General features: G+C 31.5%; 1 protein-coding gene across 1 annotated transcript; it reads right to left on the reverse strand.

The window, feature by feature from the left end:
• Window positions 1-3,959: 3,959 nt before the first annotated feature.
• Window positions 3,960-20,169, reverse strand: LOC101900012 (mitochondrial folate transporter/carrier). Its single transcript, XM_059130777.1, has 6 exons — window positions 18,656-20,169; window positions 10,063-10,216; window positions 9,750-9,996; window positions 9,565-9,678; window positions 6,989-7,134; window positions 3,960-4,448 (listed from the first exon to the last, which is right to left on the reverse strand). Exons 1-6 carry the CDS (start codon window positions 18,843-18,845, stop codon window positions 4,307-4,309), a joined length of 993 nt encoding a protein of 330 aa, XP_058986760.1. The 5' UTR covers window positions 18,846-20,169; the 3' UTR covers window positions 3,960-4,306.
• Window positions 20,170-21,344: the final 1,175 nt, after the last annotated feature.

Genomic DNA, 21,344 nt, shown 5'->3' on the forward strand with positions numbered 1-21,344 from the left:
ATTTTTGAAATGTTAACAGAATTTGTGGCGAATGTTATCTTTATCGAAAATTTTCAAATTCGTTCTAAATGGTGGAGGGTATTCAAAGTTCTTACTGCTTTTTTACTTGTTAATGCCATTATCTGTCATAACTTGCGAAACAAGTCGGCGTTTCTTTACAACTTGGTATATCTGAATATTTCTTTTAACCAGAAATCTGATATGAGTATGTGATTTATCGAAATTTATGATTTCACATAAAATTGGATATAAATGTTTGATTTCCTTCAAAAATCTTGAAGATCTTAATCTTGAAATATTGAAAATCTTATCTTTGCCCACTGTAAAAACAATAAACAGCAACATTTTATTTGTATTATTCACAAGAAATAAAAACAACAACAATCTCTTGTATTGCACTTACCCTCATAGTTGTTATGTAGTGATCTTTGTATTTATGTAGTAAAACTATTTATTTATTTTTTTTTTTTTGCAGTAATTTCAAGCTTAGAAAATGGGCCAGTCGATTGTCTCTCTGACCATTGTTTACTGCAGCAATGTAAAGCAGCGATCATTTCAAAGATTTAATCGTTTATTTTTATGGGCTCTTATTTTTTCAAACATACATACATACTTACTTATATTTATAACAGCAGTTAGCAACTAGTTCCTCGGTTTGAATACAAAATTTTTAGTTTGTAAACAAGTTGGTCGAAGTTTTATTCGGAATGGGAGGAGTTATATGCCAACCCAATAAATTTTCATTTTTTGGGGTTAGATTTGTTTGAATTTAAAATAATTATTTATTTTGTTTGAAAATTACTACCTACCTATATAATTTTCGCAATGAAATTTAATTTCAGCTACCATTTTTCAGAAAATTCTTAACCTCATTAGCAAGGACAAAGTTATCTTCCTAATGAGAATAACAATTCCAAAGAAACTCGAATGCAATCTCAAGAAATGCCACAGTTTTTTTATTTTTTTGTATATTTAAAAAACGAAGCTCATATTGGCGTCTTAAATTCAAATCTTCTAACATTGAATGACCCACATATTCTGGCTTTTGCAAATGACAAGCATAATCTCCCTTTCTCTTCTTCTTGCTCTTCGTCCATTTCGAAAGCATTAAAAATTGCAAATTTATTTTGTAAAAAAAATAAAAACCAAACACAATTATTTGGAGTAAATCGAGAATGCTCGAAGAACACCAATAGATGAAGAATTTCTTATCTCGGAACAAAGAACATTAAATAAAAGAGATCACGCGAAAACAAACGTCAACAACTGGGCGACAGCGGTAACAGAGGCCAACAATAAAAAATACACTTCAATTGTTATTCTTGGTGTTGTTGTTATTGTTGTTTTCTTAAATATAGGCAAAATATACAACCGAATTCATTGACTTTTTATATTCTTATCACATGGCCAGGTATGTTTTTTTTCGGGAGAGTACGCAAATTGGGTCGCATTTCTTTAATTGTACCATCAAAAGGCGATTCCTCTCATAGGAGGCGGTTCGTTTTTAATTTAATTAATCCTAAGTATTTGTTGCGAATTTTGTTAAAATAACTTTTGGATATATGGTTAAGTTATTTTGGAGAAACATCTTAAGGGGGATAGGGCCGCCAAACGTTTGACACAATTCATCATGAGGATAAAGAAAATTCTTGAAAATAAACCTACAGAATTTTAGAAATATAACGAATTGTATTAAAATGTATGTTAAAGTTTGGGATATCTAGAGGAAAATGTCGGACGAATCATTTATGGAAGAAGTTTTACTGAAAACCGGCACTATACTGGCAACCATATATACATATACCGGAAAGTTACACAGACAATAAATCATGAAATGTGTTAAGTAATGGACGTTTTGTCAAAAAATTCGATTAAAACCTTAAAAATACAAAAAATCGGGCGGTGGTATTTATGGAGGCATACTAAAGAGTTAACATACACTGAATATTTCTTGCAAGGTGGCTACTTTCTCTCTTGGGTGGAAAAAGTATTTAACGCCTATATAATATATTTAATTGGATTGTGCGATTACAAGATTTATTTATATTTTGCGCAGTTATATCCCAAATATGTTATTTAAAAATCAACGAGTTTATCCCATTTATGAGGATGCATTAAAATCCAGTGTTACTAATTATTAATTAAACAAGTTAAAAAGTATCAGTCGGTTTTGCCGACAGATGTATATCCTCAGCCAATGTTCGATTATTTAAATATCGAACATTGGCTGAGGGTATATATAAATTGTAACCCTTTGTGGGTGTGGTACCAGAAGGAGTTCGCAGACCTTACGTTAGCAAAGATATTTGAATGTGTGAAATTTGAAGAGAGTTGGATGCCTATTTCGCCTTCATTGATCGTTTTGTTTTTCAAAATTTTGACCCCTATGTGGGGGAGTTACCAGAAGAAATGGTCCGATCTTTACCATCTTTATAACAGATCTTCTGTTGATGAAGGAACTAAATTTAGATTTCGCGTTATATCAGCTTCGTGGACACTAAAAATTTTGACCCTTTGTGGGGGAGGTACCAGAAGGAGTGGGCTGATATATTCCATCTTCACACCAGATCTTGTATTTGTAGAATTACTAGTTGTTCAAAATTTCGACCCTTTGTGTCAAGGAATGGTCCGATCTCTACCATCTTTATAACAGATCTTGTGTTGATGGAAATATTAAGTTCGAATGGAATCGGATGTTAATTTCGCGTTTTATGAGTTTTCATGGATATTCAAAATTTGCTCTGTTCCAGAACCTACAAGAATCTACTAGTTTTGAATATTCCTCATTAAGGGAAAATCGGTTATCGTAGTAAAAACTTTTACATACTTGCTTGAACAGACCATTTGTGGGGGAGGTACTTGATGGGGTAGCCGTTATTGTCCATTTTCGCACCTGACCTAACACTGATGCAAATCTAAGGATTTGCCAAGTTAGAGCAAAATCGGATTATTCTTTCTCTTTCTGTGCAATAAATTATATATTTTTTTATTTCAACCTTTTGTGGCGAAGGAGTGGACCGATATTATCCATCTCCGAACTCGGTCTAAGTTTGATAAAAATATTACCATGTACCAAGTTTGGATTCAAATCGTGCTCATCAGCCTGTCAGACGGACGGACATCTCTAGATCGACTCCAAATGTCCTAAAACAGATTTGGTCCAAAGAGACCTAGGATCTAAAACGTTTTGGCCGCTTGTGGTATCAAATTATATATATACCCTCTCTAACCATATTGCTGAGAGTATTAAAAAATACCAATTACGTCCCTGACAGTGCTTTGAAAAATATTCTATGAAAATCTACCACTATATTCGCTATAGCTCTTTGAAAAATATTCTTTTAAACTCTCTCGATTGCACTTCGTTATTTTGTGGAAAATATTTTTGAAAAATCTACGTTTCTATCACTAATTTTATTTTTTAAAAATTCTTTAAAACTCTTTCGATTGCACTTCGTTATACTGTGGAAAATATTTTTTAAAACAAAGATTTTAAACCTGAAAGTTTCCTAAAAATATTTATTTTTTAAATATTCTTAAAAAACTTCCAATAGTTCTGTTTTTTTGTTAACATATATAAATTATTTATCATTTTATTCCCATTTAATATCAATATTTTCTGGAAATACAAATTATCTGTAACGGTTTTGGAATACAATTGGCGGGGAATCCATTCCCCATGATCTTGTGACGGTGTTGAACTAAGTTTTCGATAACTTGCGGATGATATCGATAATATTTAAACAAAAATGAAGCATGCTTTTAGCCGCAAAGAAATGGAGAATGAAATAACCGAAATTGTAACATTTTTTGAGGAGGTTTATTTTAATCGCCAAAAAGTATGCAACAGTTTACATGAATTATTTACTAAATAACGCAACATGCTTACCTACCGGTCATCTTAAGAGAATTTTGCTAGACGAGTGAGTTGTTGCTGCCAATGAAATAAAACACAAGTATTTAAGCGTTTGCGATTTGATCGTTTTTAGCTGCGAATAAAACAACAATTATTTATTTCATTACATTTTGTGTGGGGGTGGGTTAGTACGGGTTAATATGGGACATATCAGCAAAAATGATATGATAATAAATATAATAAGTCACACCTTCTGCGCTTTGACCTGATGATAATCACACAACAATAACAATCTTAATTTAATATAAAAGCTTAGCTATCTATGGTTTAAGGGGTAAAGCTAATTGGTTGACAAGACGACAAATTAAAACACACTGGTAAAATATTCTTTTAAAACTAAAAATAGAGGAACGCTGTTGCCATTTTTCTTGCTTTCTTTCTTTTTGCAATTTAGGCCAGTTTCTTCTCTTTGGAACGTTGCAATAAATAATAGGAAACATTTTCATAAACCACAAAGGTGATCATTGTGGCCGGTACAACTCTGTATAGGCTCGCCTGCAAACCCTTATAAAAGCCCCGGGCACCTTCGAAACTGTAATGAAACAATAAAAAGTGAAATTTGTACATTAGCAAAATTTTGGAACAAACGGCTTACCTTGCGCTACTTGACATTTTCTTTTATTGCTATTTTTTGTTTGGCTTACTTTACTTATACGGGGAGGACAGACAACAACAAATGACAACGCTGTTTGTTACTACGTTTTCTTTTGTACTTGTTTTGTTTGCAAAAAAAAATTAATTAAAAAAGTCATTTTAGCAAAAAGAGAGCGAAAAGAAAGATTAACTTAAGCTAGAACCACGAAAAAAATATTGAAAAAAAAAAAACCCTAAAAGGAACAGAAAAAATCCACAACACTTACTCTTTAAGGCCCTTTCGTAAGCCATGACAAAAGAAAAACAAGTTAACCCTCGTCGTACAGAAATGTTTCTTTATACATACAATGTATATACAACATACATATATATAAGTAATTGAATTACACAAAAAATAGGCTCATTACGCTTATAAGAATGTTGTGTTCTATAGTTGATGTTAATAAAATTAATATTGTGGTAAAAATACTATAATTGTTGTTTGCGATATTCGTCATTACATTCTTATATTGCCATTATGTAGTAGTTGTTTTGCATCTTCTTTTACATTGTCTTTTTGCCAAAAGAGTTTTAATTAATTTTTTTATATATTTTTTCTTTTTCGTAAACTACTCTTATAGCCTATGAAAAAAGAATGCTATTGAAAGTTTACTCGGTTGAAGAGAAAAGCCATACAAATGCTTAAAAATTAAATAGTATTTTTTGTTTTTCTCTTGTGCTTATAGTCTATAGATTGTATAGAATTTTGCGTATTTTATAATTTATTTTTTGTTTTGTTTTCTCATTCATTCATTTAAAAATAAATTGATCAAGTTTTTCTTTTAACTAAACTATAAACTAAAACTTATCGACTAGTAGTAATTATAGAAATCGTAGAAAAATAAGAAATAATATCTTCAATTTTTACTTTAGAAATTTTACAAAAATTAAAAAAGAGACTATTACTGAAATTTTTAAGTGATACAGATTTCGTTTCCAAGAAACGTAGGGAGTAATATTGCCTTTGCTTTTAGAACAATTCGTACAAGTCATAGAGATGTAATTTCATTACAATTGACAATATTTCAATGGGAAGAAAATTATTCAATTTATTATTTTGGGGATGTTTTAAACTACCTATGCTCGTTTATTTTTTCCTTTCGCATCAGCATAATGTTCTATGAATTTTTCTTTTTCGTACAGTACTCCACATTTGGTCAAATGATCTAATCATCCATACACAATAATATTCCAATAAGAAAAATAAACAATTAAATTAAACGCTCAAGACGGCAAATGCCGGCTCTTATTTGACCTACAACAAAAGCTTGGGTTGGGGGAGATCTCATGGTTTAAAAAAACTAATGAAACCTGAAGATTTCACTTAAAAATTCCATTATTGCATTATCTATTAATTTTGGTGGACACTTTTCCAGTTAATGTTATAATAATTGCTTTACTCTGTTGAGTAAAAATATACCACGGTCTGGAAAGTTTGGATGCCTGAAACTATTCAGGGCCAAAAAATTTAAAAAACGGACGGATTAAAGATGTTCCATAAAAAAATATTCACAATACATTGATTTTCACCTGCGAAATTTTGTAGGTCAAGTGTTCAAGTTCTATCACAAATATTGGGGGGTGAGTGAAATCATTGTTGCTTCACATAAATTCAAATAAAGTGAAAATAACGAAACAATCTTTGACAATTCTTTCATTTCGACGTTAAAAAAAAAAATAATTCTCCACACTTTTCACTTACAAACTAGAACAATGGGAGGCTAAAAAAATTAAGTATTTGTGGTTATGATAGAGACGCTTAGCGTCTTTGTGGAATATTTAAAAAAATATATATCGACTAATTTTAAATTACAATACAAAATCTAAATCTTACATATAGGAAAAATAAACGAGATTAAAAAAACCGAAAGTAATTGAATTAGAAGAATACGTTTTGTTTAACATAAAAAAATAATAAAAATAAAAAATAAAACTATTTTTAATACATTCAACGAATTGTTGTTTTGTTTTCTTTTTCTTCATCTTCTTCGTAGTAATTTATCATTTCTAAATTTGTGGTTACATTTTAGTAAAAGAATTAAAAAAAGAAGCTGAGAGAGAGATTAAAATATAACACACTGAGCATTTTTGTTCTGTCATTTTTTGTGCTTATTTTTTCTTTGCTTGTGTTTACTTGCTAGGTCTACAAACTGTTTTCTTTTTCTTTAATTATCATTTGTTTTTTTTTTTTTTTTTTTTTTTTGTTATCAAGAAGAAAATGTTTGCTTAGATTCATGGGGATTTTTGTAATAGGTTTTTTTTTTTGTTTTGGGGTTTTATATAGGTTCTTTTGATACTCTAATATTGGAAATTGCCATGGTGTTTTGTGTGTTTTAATTGGTCAATTTCTCCCATATTAGCATAACCATACATATATTTGGTGTAACATGCACTAAATATGGCACTAGACCTTTATAAAAACCACGCATACGTTCGTACCTCCATGTTTGTTTAATACAATCCCATGTTCCCTGATAACTGTGATGATGATCCTGAAGACGGGCACGCACAACTTGATAGGGATATGTGGCGGCAGCTGCAATTAGTTTTGATATAGCTGCAAATGCTAAATATTCCGATGTTGCCTGAAATTAGAAGAAGAGGAGAAACAAAATATATGAATATTAGGTATCAATAAAAAATTGAATTTTATAGGTAGAACTCCAAATGCATTTAAATTCCCTAAAAAGATGGTCTACAGTATATTTTAAATTAAATTCCCTCAAAAGGTTTTCCTTAAATATAACTTCTTTCCTCCATACATTTAAGTCTTTATTTCATTTATCAAATAAAAGGATTCCATATTACAAAGAAGGTTTTCTATTTAAAGAAGTTCGTTAAAGATCTTCCTCATTATCAGAAGGCCTTTACAAAGATCATCAGTCGAGGAAGACTTTCAAAGGCTACTCTACTTACAGAATACAATTGGAAAGATTGCAAAATGTTTGAATAGTTAAAAATCTACATAATGTATTTTGAAGGTCTTCTATAGGCAGATAATATATATTTACAGTGTATGTGTATATTTCTGAGAGTCTAAAGCAAATATTTCAAGCGGAGTAGATTTTAACCCAAAATATCATTTGAAAACAGCAACATTTCTTTTAATTATTTTGCCTTCTTTGTTTTTATTTAAAAAATAATGCCAGAGTATTTTTAAAATAAAATCAAAAATTTCTCATTTGCCTCTAACCAATTTTTAAAATAACACAAATCGGCAAGTCATTTACAATTAATCACTATGCCGTGCGGTATTATAAAATAAACTTAAATATTATCTAAAAAAAAACATTTTGCCATCACTCAATTTATATATTATCACATACAAACTGTTGTTGTCAGAGAAAAAAACACCTAATAATCAAGAAACTTGGGCCGCGTGTGACAGCAATAAAAAAAGCAAAACAAAACATTTATTGAATTCAATTGGAGACGATAGTACTGGACTCACACATTACCTCACACTTAGGCTGTGGTAATGGTGCAATATTTGTAAATTTCCACTGACAAACAGAGCTGGTGGTAAAGGTTTATTGCACTTGTCGTCAGGGAGATGGATTACACGTGCCCATCAAATGCGAAATAACAACTAGAAGATTTGATATATAAGTTAATATTAATTGGCAATATCACTACTGATCTGCAGAGGGGGTGAGGTGAGTGGTGGTTGGTTGTGGGTGTATAATATTAAGTTGACTAAACGGAAAATGCCGCTGTTTAGTCTGTGTGTATCGCGAAAAAAACGAAATAATATTTTGCATGCCTACAATACTGTTGGATAAGTGCCAATTTGAAAATCGTGGGAAAAAATGTATGCCTCCTCAAAAGAAATATAATAGCTGGAGGATGAGAAATTTCAATTATTTCATAATGAAAATCACGAGCAATGGAGAAACAGAGATCATATGATGAAATGTAAGAAAACATTGCGTCGCAAAAATTTTTTTTTGTTTATGGGTGAAAATATGGTTGGTCATTTAAATGGTCCATATTTAACAAGTCAAAGAACGATGCCTGGAAATATGAACACCTTTTTGTTTTTGGTCCAAAATTCTACTAAAAAATTTATACGTGAAAGGAAAAAAATCAGTCCTATGATATGACCAGCGGGTATAAGAGAAGTGATGGAACTATTAGATGTATAATCGTAACGAACTTCTGAAGAATCATAGGACATATTCTCTTCTCTAAAATTGCCTAGAAACAACCATAATCATACCCTACAACATTATATGTTGGGGGTATTATAAGTTTGATTTATCCAAAAAATTTTGTAAGACCTCGAAATATTGGTCCTTGGCCCACGATGTTATTTATAGATTTTCCAATCTCGCCTAGCTGAGTCGTTCTACTAATCTTTCTATCCATACGTCTGTTCATGTCAATTTTTAGTCACAATACAGGTCGCAATTATGGCCCGATTTTAGGAAATTTAGCATCGAGTTAGGGTCAGTATATAAGCCAATTGTTGAGGGAGATTAATAAACATTTAGGGGTTGAAATGGACCATAAACAGAATAATATTTCTGATTTTCCAGTTATTCTATTTTGCATGGCAAAAGAAGCTTGGCAGGGCAATTTGCACGGTAATCAATAATTTTGGGGGTGTGAAATTGATCATAACTTTTGAATGAAATAATTGTCGGCCCGAACGACTCTAGCCTTTGCTTACTTGTTTCAAAATATTTTTAGGCGTAAAACGTGGATTTATTAGGAATAGGTTTAATAGATTCTAATGGCTATTGTCGGGTATTCGGATAAATCCGTTTTGTTACTAAATAATTCTAGAGTGTTTTTTAAAAGTATTAAAAGAGAAAATTGTAAATTTAAAAATTTAAATAATATGTTATATAGGTTATCTAAATTGAAATGTTTGCTCTGTTCCAGAACTGCAGGAAAGTAATGGCTTTTACAACGACAACCGATTTTTACTTTATGATAGAAAAAATTTCAAAACTAGTATATTCTTGAAGCAGAACAATTTTTTAATGATAACTTTCCAATTTTTCACTTACCAGTTTCGTATCGATTGGTAATTTTCGATATTCATTGTAGCAGTTTTTCATTTCTTCATATGTCATAAATTGAATGGCACCATGAGAAACGCCCAGCATGCCAGGAACAAAACCCTAAGAGAAAAAATAAAACAATTAATATATACAGTTCACATGGCAAACGTTCCTCCTCTTCCGCCCCTTACCTTATATAAGCCTCTAATGCCCTCTTCTTTGTAAATTTGCGCCAGCGCATGTACCATACCACGGTATTCTGCAGATTTGCCATCAGCTCCACCATATTGTAGACATAGGCGGGTCTTAACCACCCAAATGGGATTCGTCAGGACTAAGGTTAGTGCACCCGATTGGGCGGCAGCCAACATATGCATAGATGGACCCAATGGGAGGGTGGCATTGCCACCCTGGATGAATGTTTTGATTGTATTGTAACTAAAATAGAAAACAATTGTTGTTAATTGTTGTTTTCAAAAAAAAAAAATCCAAATGTTTACTTACAACATAAAGTACAGACCCCATGATGAACCGGAACCCCAAACATTTGGTGTTACACCCTTGTAGAGACCTCGAAAACCTTCTTGACGGAAAATGGTTGCAAACGCACTACCCAAACCACGATATTGTGGTACAGCTGCAGTACGTCCATCATTTACTGCAATGAAAAAAGAAAAGAAGAAAGAAATTAAATAATTTCCAAATAAAATGTTGACATTAGCCGGATAATAAAAGTGACGTCAGAGAACGTGTTGTCATGCGTTGGTGAAAGGTGATAAAATTTTAAAATCCAAAGAAAAAAATTCAATGTGAAATGAATGTGAATGCTTGCACAGCAAATTCTGGTTGCTAGGTAACCAGAATGCATTAATCATATCATGGAAAAATATCGAAATTTTGCGAATACTAGGAAAAAATTAAATTTTTCAAAGATTTGAAATTTGTGATCCTTGGAACCCAAGAAATTCGTTACCTTAGTTAATGGGTTTTCTAAATTTTCCATGGCCTCATATCTTCTCGTGGAATATTTTATACGAAAAGTAGTTTTTAAAAATACCTCTTGCGGAAAATCGTATCTAAAAACATATTAACACAAATGTTGATCCAAAAAATATTCCAATACCAATACATTGAAAAAAAAATAAAGAGGGCGTGTTGAGTTAATCGCTGTGCGTGAACAAATTAACATTTTTCGAAATAGTGATGTTGGCCACAGCTAAAGCAAATGTCACCGTATTTGCAAAGTTTGTTGTTTTGATAAAAACAACAAGAAAACGTGAAATGACGTGTATGGGCGATAATGAATACACGCGCCACCTTCACTCCCCCTGCCTGCCTCACTCCTCACTCAAAAACATACTCACACACACAAGCTGAAAGGCAAAATACCCGTTTCGTTTTTTGAATGGTTCGTAAAAAATTCAGAAGAAAACAAAATTCAGCCATTTGGCAAAGTAAAAAACAAGCAACACACTTTTTGGGGGCTCGTCTTACGGATCATGTGATGTTGTTTTGGACGTTGATCCACCACCAGGCCAGATAGCGCGGGACGAATTTGCATTGGTTGTCGCCGCTAACGTTAATGATGTTGTTCTAAAATAAAATAACCTTAACACAAAAAAACAATAATACTCAGAACTTGTGTGATTTTTAACACAAGTTCTCAAAAGATAGCGAGAGAACATACGAAACTTGTTGGTCATTAAATGATGCGTAAAACATATAAACTGATGGACAATGGTGTCTGTATTGATATTTCTTGTTATACACATTATTCTGGCATATGGACTAGATTATATGCGTTTCAAATGTCAGTTTCAGAATTTTTAAAGGATCGTAATGGATAAAGTTCCATATTCCCAATGGCATATGCTGTAACTTGAATGTGGATAGCCTATGGAATTAAATAATCACATGGTTTTCACTCAAAAGTTACGTTCATATAGTAAGGAAAAGTAAAAAAAAATAGGGCGGGGCCGCGACTATATGATAGTCTACACTACGCATGCATATTTAGTAGAGCTCCCATAAAAAAAAATTTCATTTGAAATAGATCATACCACCCATCAGCATTTTGGCTTTAGAGCAGTTATAGTTTGATTCTAGAGGGAACTAATATATAGGATTCATATCCAATTCTGAATCAAGTTTTACTAAATTTGACAAAGACATTTAAATCTTTAATACCAAATAACATTGCTATATAGTGCATGATATCACTTCGAGAAGAGTTATATTAAAAAATATATATCGAAGCAGAGTTCCACAAAGTGGAAACGTACGTCCCAAAATTCACTCCATTTCGTCGGATATTAGTCATTATTTGCACAATAAACCTGAAATCGGATTAAGAATATATATGGGAGCTATATCCAAATCTTAGCCGTTCTCGATAAAATTTGGCAAAGGTATTTCCGAGCTCTAAAAGCTATCTGGTACCAATATAATTGTTGTCGAATGCATATTACGCATTTGAAAGACTTAAAATCCCAAATTGAAACATAGTATATATTGGAGCTATAGCTATACCTGAACCGATTTTCACCCAATTTACTTGCTTCTAGACTTAATTCGGTGGGATTTACCAAAATTCAAGTCATTTGGACTGATATTGGCCATTCAGTGCAAATAACCCGAAATTGGTTTAAGATATATATGGGAGCTATGTCTAAATCTGATCCGATTATTGCCAATTTCAATAGGGTTCGTCCTTGGGCCAAACAAAATATTTGGAAAACTTCATCTCAATCGGATAATAAAAGCGACCTTCATTTTGTTCACAAGAATACATGGACGGATGGATGGACGGATCCTCAAAAGTAATTATGGGTCTATTTCGCTTCCTTCAGCATGTTACAAAAAAATGCACAAAGACATAATACCCTTACCACTATGTGGTGTAAGGCATAAAAAATCACAAGTCCTACTGGTCTGGAGTTTTGATTAACATCTCTCGATTTTAGGACTCCTAAGAAATAAACGGAAGACACATTATTTCCTCATTGATGATAAAACCAAAACCAAATCAGCCGAAATATGTCCCTAAAACTTGGCATTCCCAAAATTTGTTTCAAAACTGGATCTGGCATTTAACCATCAGTTGCCTAAGATATCAAGTTAATGTGTCATGTCTGTTTATGTTTCTGTCCTTTTTTTCTCTGAAGGAACGTAAAAAGCTTTCTTTTTTGGGTTTGATAAGCATATATCATGCTTGATTTCTAATAGAAGTAAATGTACGATAATGACATGATGATAGGGATGGATGACGCAGGGGAATTTGACGTGCCCTCTTATTGTCCATATCATCTGAAAACCCAAACAAGCGATTTAAATTTGAAATGAAACTGTACTTAAAAATATTATTTTTTGCTTATCTCCTTTCCATTGTTTAATAATTTGGCAAATATTCTAGAAATTTGTCTATGGCTGTACACAAAGCAAGAAGATTATTGCTTTGTACCTCCTAAAATTATTTGCAAACAACAATGTGGAATAAATTGCAGATAACGATGGTACCTATGTGGAATGAAAAATTATTAAAAACACAGCTAAGATTGCTAAATTTCATGAAGTTGTGTATATTGCCATTCGAAAATATTCACGTGAATAGTTAAAAAGACTTTTTACTTTTTAATCGCCAAACTTGTAGATTCTTGTAGGTACTGGAACAGACCACTTATTTTGCTAACACATGGAGCAATAGTTTTCCGAATTTCGATATTTTTCCAACCTTAATATGTTGTTATGCATATCTAAACATATTCGATATGTTCCAAAACGTCAAGAATGTTAAAAACTTTACTATGATTAACGATTTTTCCTTTATGATATTAAAAAGGCCAAGCTTATATTTTCTTGTGGTTATTTCTGAAACATTAACATTAAAATTATAAATTTTTAAACTAAAATAATTTTCAAGTTTAATGAAAAAATCCATATAACACAAAAATGTCTCGCACATACGGTTTATTTCCGTTTTCAGTGTCAAATTTCTACATTCAAAACTTTCAGTATAATGCCATGTTTACGTTAGAATTTTTTGTAGGGTTAACCTACTTTGAGAGGATTTATTTGAAGTAAAAGTAATGGATTTGACAATTTAAATCCAAATCCAGTGGGTTAACCCTCATATATATAAACGTACTATAAGGTATCTTGCCTTTGGTTACTTTTGAACGGCCGTTAATGAAAAAAAAAACTGAAAAAAATAAACCAACAACCTTGATAAATAAATGGAAATACTTTGCCAAGCTGGTTTTATGACACTTGCCAATGAACGAAGGAGTGAGACAAAGTTCAAGTAACTGGAAGGTATACCAGACAAAAGACAATACACTCGAGAGCTTTCAACTTCAAGAATGATTCACCATAAACAAAAAGAAAAAAACAAAACCAATTTGTATTGGACACAAATTATAGTTGAAATACAACTCAAAACAGAAAAAAACACCATATCACGCTTGTAGTACAGTCTAGTCACGTGAAATTTGAACATACCAAACGTGCATATGTTTACCAAAATATGCTGACTTGTCTTTGTTGTGGTTTTGTTTTTATTTACACGACGTTTGGGTTTAAAAAGATATTGTGAAAGGTTACATTCGGATAACAGCCAACAATAATTTGTTGAAACAGCTTTTTTGTTGTAACCGAAAATGTGAATATAACTGACGTCTGTAAAAATAAGAATTTTAATATTTCGTTTGTTTTTAAAATATTAACCCACCTTACAGTTTTGTGCGTAATCACAATTAAGCAAAAAAAAAATAAAGCTTTTTTCAAAACAAATATTTTTATTTCCGTACAGTACAGCAGAATACAAAATTCATGGTCATTTCAGAGGAAACAGTCAACTTTTAGTAATGAGTTCATGTGGTTTTAAAACAATTCTAAGTGGCAAAATGTATGATTGATTACAAATAATAAAATATTATGTCGGAAATCCAATTGATAAGAAAATTCAAATTTTATTCTTTTATTTATTTATATGTTCCAGTACCTGCAAGAATCAACTACTTCTTCGATATCATAAAGGGAAAATCGAATATCGTAGCAAAAACTTTTACATTCTTCAGGTCTGAAACAAACCATTAATCTTCTATAGAAAATATTGACTACAACATTACTTTTAATGTTGCTTCAATGCGAGATTTTGTCGATTATAAAACTTTCGATGAAAATTTTTTACGATATCATAATTTTCTTTGAAATCAAATTGTAGTAAGATCGATTCAACCCATTTCAGGTTAATTGTGGACTAAATGGCCAATATCATTTCAAATGACCTGAATTTTGGCACAGCCGAACGAATTCAGTCTAGAATCAAGTACATTAAAGTTTTAGCTCCCATATATATGTTTTATCCGATTTGGTGTTCAAGTCCCTCACATACGTAATATGCATTCGACAACAATGATATTTGGTACCAGATATCTTATATAGAGCTCGAAAATACCTTTGCCAAAATTTATCGAGATCTGTTAATATTTGGATAAAACTCTCATATATCCTTAATCCGATTTCAGATTTATTATGCAAATAATGACTAATATCAGCCCAGATGGAGTCAATTTCGGGACCTACGTTTCCATTTGGTTGAACTCGGCTTTGATATTTTTTTATATAATTCTTCTTGAAATGATATCATGGACTCTCTAGCAATGTTATTTGGTATAAAAGATTAAAATGTCTCCGTCAAATTTAGTAAAAATCGATTCAGAATTGGATATGCCTGCCATATATAAGTTCCCTCTGGAACCAAACTATAACTGCTCTAAAGCCAAATGTTGATAGGTGGTATGATCTACTTCAAATAAAATCTTTTGTAACGAGTGCTCTACTAAATATGCATAGTGGTATCATATAGTCGGCCCGGCCCCGCCCGACCTTTCCTTACTGGTTTTATTTTTAAAAATTCCAAATAGAAACAACAAAGACCAGAAATTTCTTCCAATAAAAATCTTGACTAGTAACAACAAAGAAAAAAAATAACTTTTTTTTAAACAACACCCAGGTTTTTGTTATTTGTTGTTAAGATGAACGGAAAAAATATCAACAGAATTTACCGTATTCAACGTAAACAAGTTAATAAAAATGGCAAACAGCAACAGAGTAGCAAAAACAAATCGTTTGGCAAAACACATACGTCACACATGTGGTGGTGCGACGATGGTGTTGACATTAACTTAACAATAAGAAATGGAACGTAAACCGATAACACGAAATCAGTTCCTGTTGTAAGATGTTTTTTCGCAACTTTTTGCAAAGCAGAGCTGTTAATTGTTGTTTAACAGGTAAATATTTTTGTTTACCCATAAAGGTTTTTTTCAATCTTTATAAAGTTTAAATACAATAATTGAAAAAACATACAAACTGATATTCTGTATCAGTTCATGGACTTGTGTTTTTTTTTTAAATTCTTGGAATAAAATGGCTTTGGGTTATTTTCCAAACAACTTGTAAAGGAATTTTTTATTCCTCATAGACAACGACAATCTAAAAAATTTTGTTTTCAAATAAGAGACCTTGTAATGTTTTAAAAACAGTCTCCAGTTACAGACAACCAGCCAGTTGTAATGAAACATGTTTTGACTTTGCTTAAGATTTATCTCGTTTTGTTATGGTTTTCTTTAAAATAGTAAAATTTAATATCAAATAGGGGCAAATGAAACCAGTTGTATGTCAACCAGACGAATGGCGTTTGCCGTCTTGATACACACCATAAATAAATAAAGTCGTGTTACACGTGATGGAAGCGTGTTCTTCTATATTGCCAACATTCATATCGCTTTCATTTTAGCGTCTAATAGAAAATGATAACAATCGACGCGACAACACAAGTGTTTATTATCATTTACAACAGACTGGGATCATGAAAGATATTAAACCAATATAGTTGTTATTTGATGGCTTGTAAATTCGTTCATTTTCTGGGGGCGACATAAAATTATCGATACGGTTGAAAAACCACATTTTCAAAGCAATGAACCCATTATGACATATAATACCCATAATATTGCCTATTGGAAATACCTATGCGGCTTCTTTAAAAGATACTTTGATTTTGAATTGATTAGTGTTTATTACAAATTTCAATAAATTTCCGTTGTAAATTTACTTCTGGATGTTAAAATATTGACGAAAACAGTAAAGCGTGTTTCAGAACAAATCGATATGAAGAAACCAGACCAGTATATAGGAATGTCGAGGTTTTCAAAGTTAAATTAGGAACCAAGTAGATTTAGAAGAAATCTAGTTAATCATATTTTGTTTCTGATTATTGAGATAAACTTCAACTGTCAGGATATTAGCGGTAATTTAGATCAATGGACATACTAAAAATATATATTTGCCATTTTTATCCTGTTTATTCTATTTAATTTCTTGTTTTTATCTATAGGTTGGTTTATTCAGAATATTTTCGTTTTTAATCCTTCTCCCACTCTGCTATAAATATATTTGATTCAATACTTCTAGTAGATTAATTAGAAAAGCTGTCATTAATCGGCGAACGAGCTAATTAGTATTGTTTACGTTATGCACTTCACGAGTCCATAATAGGCCTTTCCCAGCTTTACGTAAATATAAAAAAATAATAACTTAATTCTATAATGAAAACGAATTTTATAAAACGACATTATTAACCCCATGTCTGTTATCAATATTCTAAAAAATATAGAAAATCTTTAATCAGTTCTAAGCGTCATAACTTGTACCCCCAAGGGATTTAACAACAACATTGCCATAACAAAATATTTATATTATTTTCTTTTAGGAAAATAGAAATAAATCAAAGGTTATCTTCACTAAATATGTCAAGTTAGTAACAAATATTCAAGAGGAAATACTTTTTGACAGATTATTCTCAGCACAGACAGTATCTAAATTTTTAAAACCACTTGTGGCTAAGTCACACCATGACGTTTAATTTCTTATCGCTTGCAGACGACATTCAAGAAATTGTATGAGGCTAGAAACTAAAAAAATAAAAGTGTACCCTCTCCATGGTACACTTTCCACGAACCTCATCATTTGTATCGCCTTATGTGCGAAAGAAATAAACCATTGAGTTTTAAGCAAAAGGAAAAATCCAATCCTCAACAATGGAAAATACCCACAGACGATTGTAGTGTACAGATGTTTGTTGTGATGCAATTGTCGCGTCACAACAAATAAAAACAACGACGACACAACGAAGTGGGTTGCACACATGCTAGCAAAAATAAAAATAAAAAATTATAGAAGAACATGACGATATAGTACAAGTCTTATGGGGTAGGCTAAATTTGATTGCCACACTTTGCAAATCTGCCAAGGACGTTGATATTAAACAAAATGATCCTATAAAGACTTTTTGATTGGAAAAATTATACCCCATTGACATGTATTATATGTTAGATGAAGCGACTTTAGGTCTTTTAAACTGGAAATTACAATGAGTCTGTATACAAAATATATTGAAATTCTTGAAACTCCATTTTTTTAAGGTGATCAGCAAAAATAAGTATTAATGCTTGTGAAATATTCACCGGAGGTCACATATAGAATATAATTTTGATTCCCATCAACTTCCAAGTCCAACTAGCACTATATATTCTATTCTATATACCATGTATTTAATTTTGATGAGTCCCATAAGTTACAAGTTATATTTCCAACTAATTTTACTTTAAGTTCAGTTACTTTCAATGCAATCCCATATTTGTTAGCATATGTTTTCTACATTAAAGATCTAGTATCTAGAATCTATTGGTTCCTAAACTGAGCCTTCTCAAATTATTTAACAATCTATAATAAAATAAATGAAAAAATACATATTTACTCATAGTTTTACATATATAACTATTATACCCAATTCCCGTGATTTTAACGATAAGACAATCTTCTGCAGTTTAAGTTCCTACTTTGATTTTCGCACACAAATTTCGGCTGTGACTTAAGACGCTTAAAGGATAAAATATTTAATAATATTTTCCAGTTTCATGTCTTGTACCTGTTTTCATAAACTCTTAATAAATGTTAAGAAACTTATCTAAATTAAAAAAATAGAATTATTTTTAAAAGATTCAGACATTAACAACGTCTCTCTTCAACTCACCTGCAAAACGAATTTTGATCAAATCCAAGGGATGCAATATCAACGTTGAGGTCACGCCACCCGAAATTCCAGCTACTAAATGCTCGTATTTAACATGTGTTGCCAGTTTGAATTTGCCATTTGTTGATGAGGCAGTCGCAGCCGCGGCGGCACCATTAGTTGGCTTTGCAGGACTCATGGCAGCAGACATTATAAATTGTACCACTCTGTTATTCGTAGTCGTTGTTGTTATAAAAAATGTATATGTATATAAATTTAGGAACTTTTGAAGATTATTTTTTAGGAAATTTTCCAAAAAATTTTGTGTTAGCAACACTGCCTGTTTATAGCTTTTTTATTATGCTTCTCTCTTTTTTCGTTGTAGTCTCTTCTAGACTTTAGCTATACACGTCTCGTCTGTCTTCTCCTTCTACTTCTTTGTACTGTGATAAATCGTGCTTGTGTATGGATTTGTTGTTGCAGTTCTGGGGGCAAGTTGTTGCTGTGTGGTATTTTTGCTCTTCGTATTTATTATTATTTTGTTACTATGCCTGTCTGCCCGTGCTGCGCCTTTGTATACTGCTTGCACTCTTCTCACTTCTTGTGCTTCGTTTGTGGATTGGCAAATGGAAAAAACTGTATCACGTTTTTTTTATAATTTTGGATAGAAATCAATTGTGCTAAATTTTGCTTTAAACTTTAATCACTCAACTCTGCTTTTCGTCTTTGTTCTAGTAGTAGTATGCGTGTGTGTGGAGATATATTTTTGTTGATTTTTAGGATGGGGTCATTGGATTTATTTGATCTAAGTTGTTGTAACTTTTGTTTTTCTTTGTTTTCTCTAAATTAAATTATATCTTTGGTATTCTTTTTGCGATTTTTTGTTGTCTGTGCAAATCAAAGATTGTCCCTTTTTGTTGTTGTATTTAGTAGACTCAATTGGACAAGTAGAGCGTGACTGAATTTGTTAGATTCAATAGTCCTACAACTGCTTCCTTTATTGTTTCTAACTAAATCTATATTTGTTTGGAAGCTATTGAAGCACATCTTCTTGTGGGAATTTCTTGATTAGTCACTTTTTTCTATTTATTTGAATTCAGCTGATTCGTTGTCTCTACACTCAAACACTGGCTGGCTGTAGTTGCGGCTGGCTTGCAAAATATTCAGATGATGAAATTTCCACAGACAAATGTATCACGTTTTTGCTCCAAATAAAAATTCGTTGCAGTTTTTTCTCTATTTTTGACAGATTCACTTCTCTTTGTTGTGCTCCAAACCAATTGTGTAACTATTATTCTGTTACAGCATATTTTATCATGATTTTCCTTATATAATTTATTCGATTTTGCATTGACGTTGCTTCGCTGTTGTTTCTTTATCCAAAAATCACTTTTACTTTGAATTTTTAACAATTTCTATACACTTTTTCTTTATTTAATTCGAGTGAGGTGAAAAATATGGGGTACGTCGCGAAAAAGCTTCGTTTAACGAGAACACGTCTTTGCCAGTTTGATGAACAATTTTGGAATGAACAGTTTTGATGAATAGGTGTTTATAAGGTCGACTCTTGACTATGCGATTATTGTAATCGATTAAACAAGATTATGTCGATTTTCGCTAACAAGCGTTGGTCCACATTTTACAGTGGTATACGCACTATTGATTTTGATTATATTCCGCTTAAAAAGAGAGACTTTTAGGCCAAATGCCTTTTTAATAAAGAAAAGATAGTAACTTTAAAGGATTCTTTTGCATTTCTCTAATTATCCCTAAATGATATTAAAAGGGAAAGAAAATTTAAAAGAGAGCACGGCAATAACGCGCTATCGATACACCGATTCCATGTAATTGGGATATCATTTATTGGTGATTGTCCAGTGTAGCACGAATTATTTTTATAACTTATTATAGCATATTTATAATTGATACAAAATATATGCTCTATTTCAGAACCTGTAATTTATGATGTAGAAAAAGTAGAACTAAATAGTACCAATATAATAATCTGGAACAAACAGATTACAGTTTTCTGTTCAAATAACTGCAACACTCCAGCTTCATTTAAGAAGCTGTAAGAATGTAAATCTTTACCAAACATGATCGATTTCTACTTTATGAAATTCAATAAAATATTACTAATTTGTAGGTTGTGGAACACAACTTTACTTCAATAAAAGTTTAAAAATTGTTAATATATTTTTTGACTATAGAAATAACGCAAGAATGTAAAAATGCTACAACGGTAACCGATTTATCCTTTAAAATGATGAAAATATATGTATGCTCTTTTCCAGAACTTTGAGAATGTACAAGTTTTTTTTTTATTATTTTACTCACCCTTATCGCGTAACAAATTTTCCAAAAAAAATGCACCATTCCCAAAAATGCAATCATGTACTTTTTTCACAAAAGTTCACAAAAAGAAATTATTATTATACTAATTTTGGGAATGGGGATTCACAATTAACATGCGAACAAATATTCGCAATTTCTACGTGATAAGGGTGATTATAAATTATTTTTACTATGATAAACGATTGAAAAAATGAAATCATTTTTATCTTTTATACCAAATAACATTGCTATAGAGTGTAGGATATCACTTCGAGAAGGATTATATTAAAAAATATATCTAAGCAGAGTTCCACAAAGTGGAAACGTACGTCCCAAAATTCACTACATTTCGTCGGATGTTAGCCATTATTTGCAC

This window comes from Musca domestica, unplaced genomic scaffold (genome assembly GCF_030504385.1).
Source record: "Musca domestica strain aabys unplaced genomic scaffold, Musca_domestica.polishedcontigs.V.1.1 8, whole genome shotgun sequence".
In the NCBI taxonomy this organism is placed as follows: domain Eukaryota; kingdom Metazoa; phylum Arthropoda; class Insecta; order Diptera; family Muscidae; genus Musca; species Musca domestica.

Excerpts from the sequence above, each read along its gene's own strand:
- LOC101900012 (XM_059130777.1), bottom strand. The coding sequence starts at position 18,845 with ATGTCTGCTGCCATGAGTCCTGCAAAGCCAACTAATGGTGCCGCCGCG. Across the intron at positions 10,217-18,655 it reads GATCAAAATTCGTTTTGCAG|TAAATGATGGACGTACTGCA; the intron begins GTGAGTTGAAGA and ends TTTTCATTGCAG. Across the intron at positions 9,997-10,062 it reads TGGGGTCTGTACTTTATGTT|TTACAATACAATCAAAACAT; the intron begins GTAAGTAAACAT and ends TTTCTATTTTAG.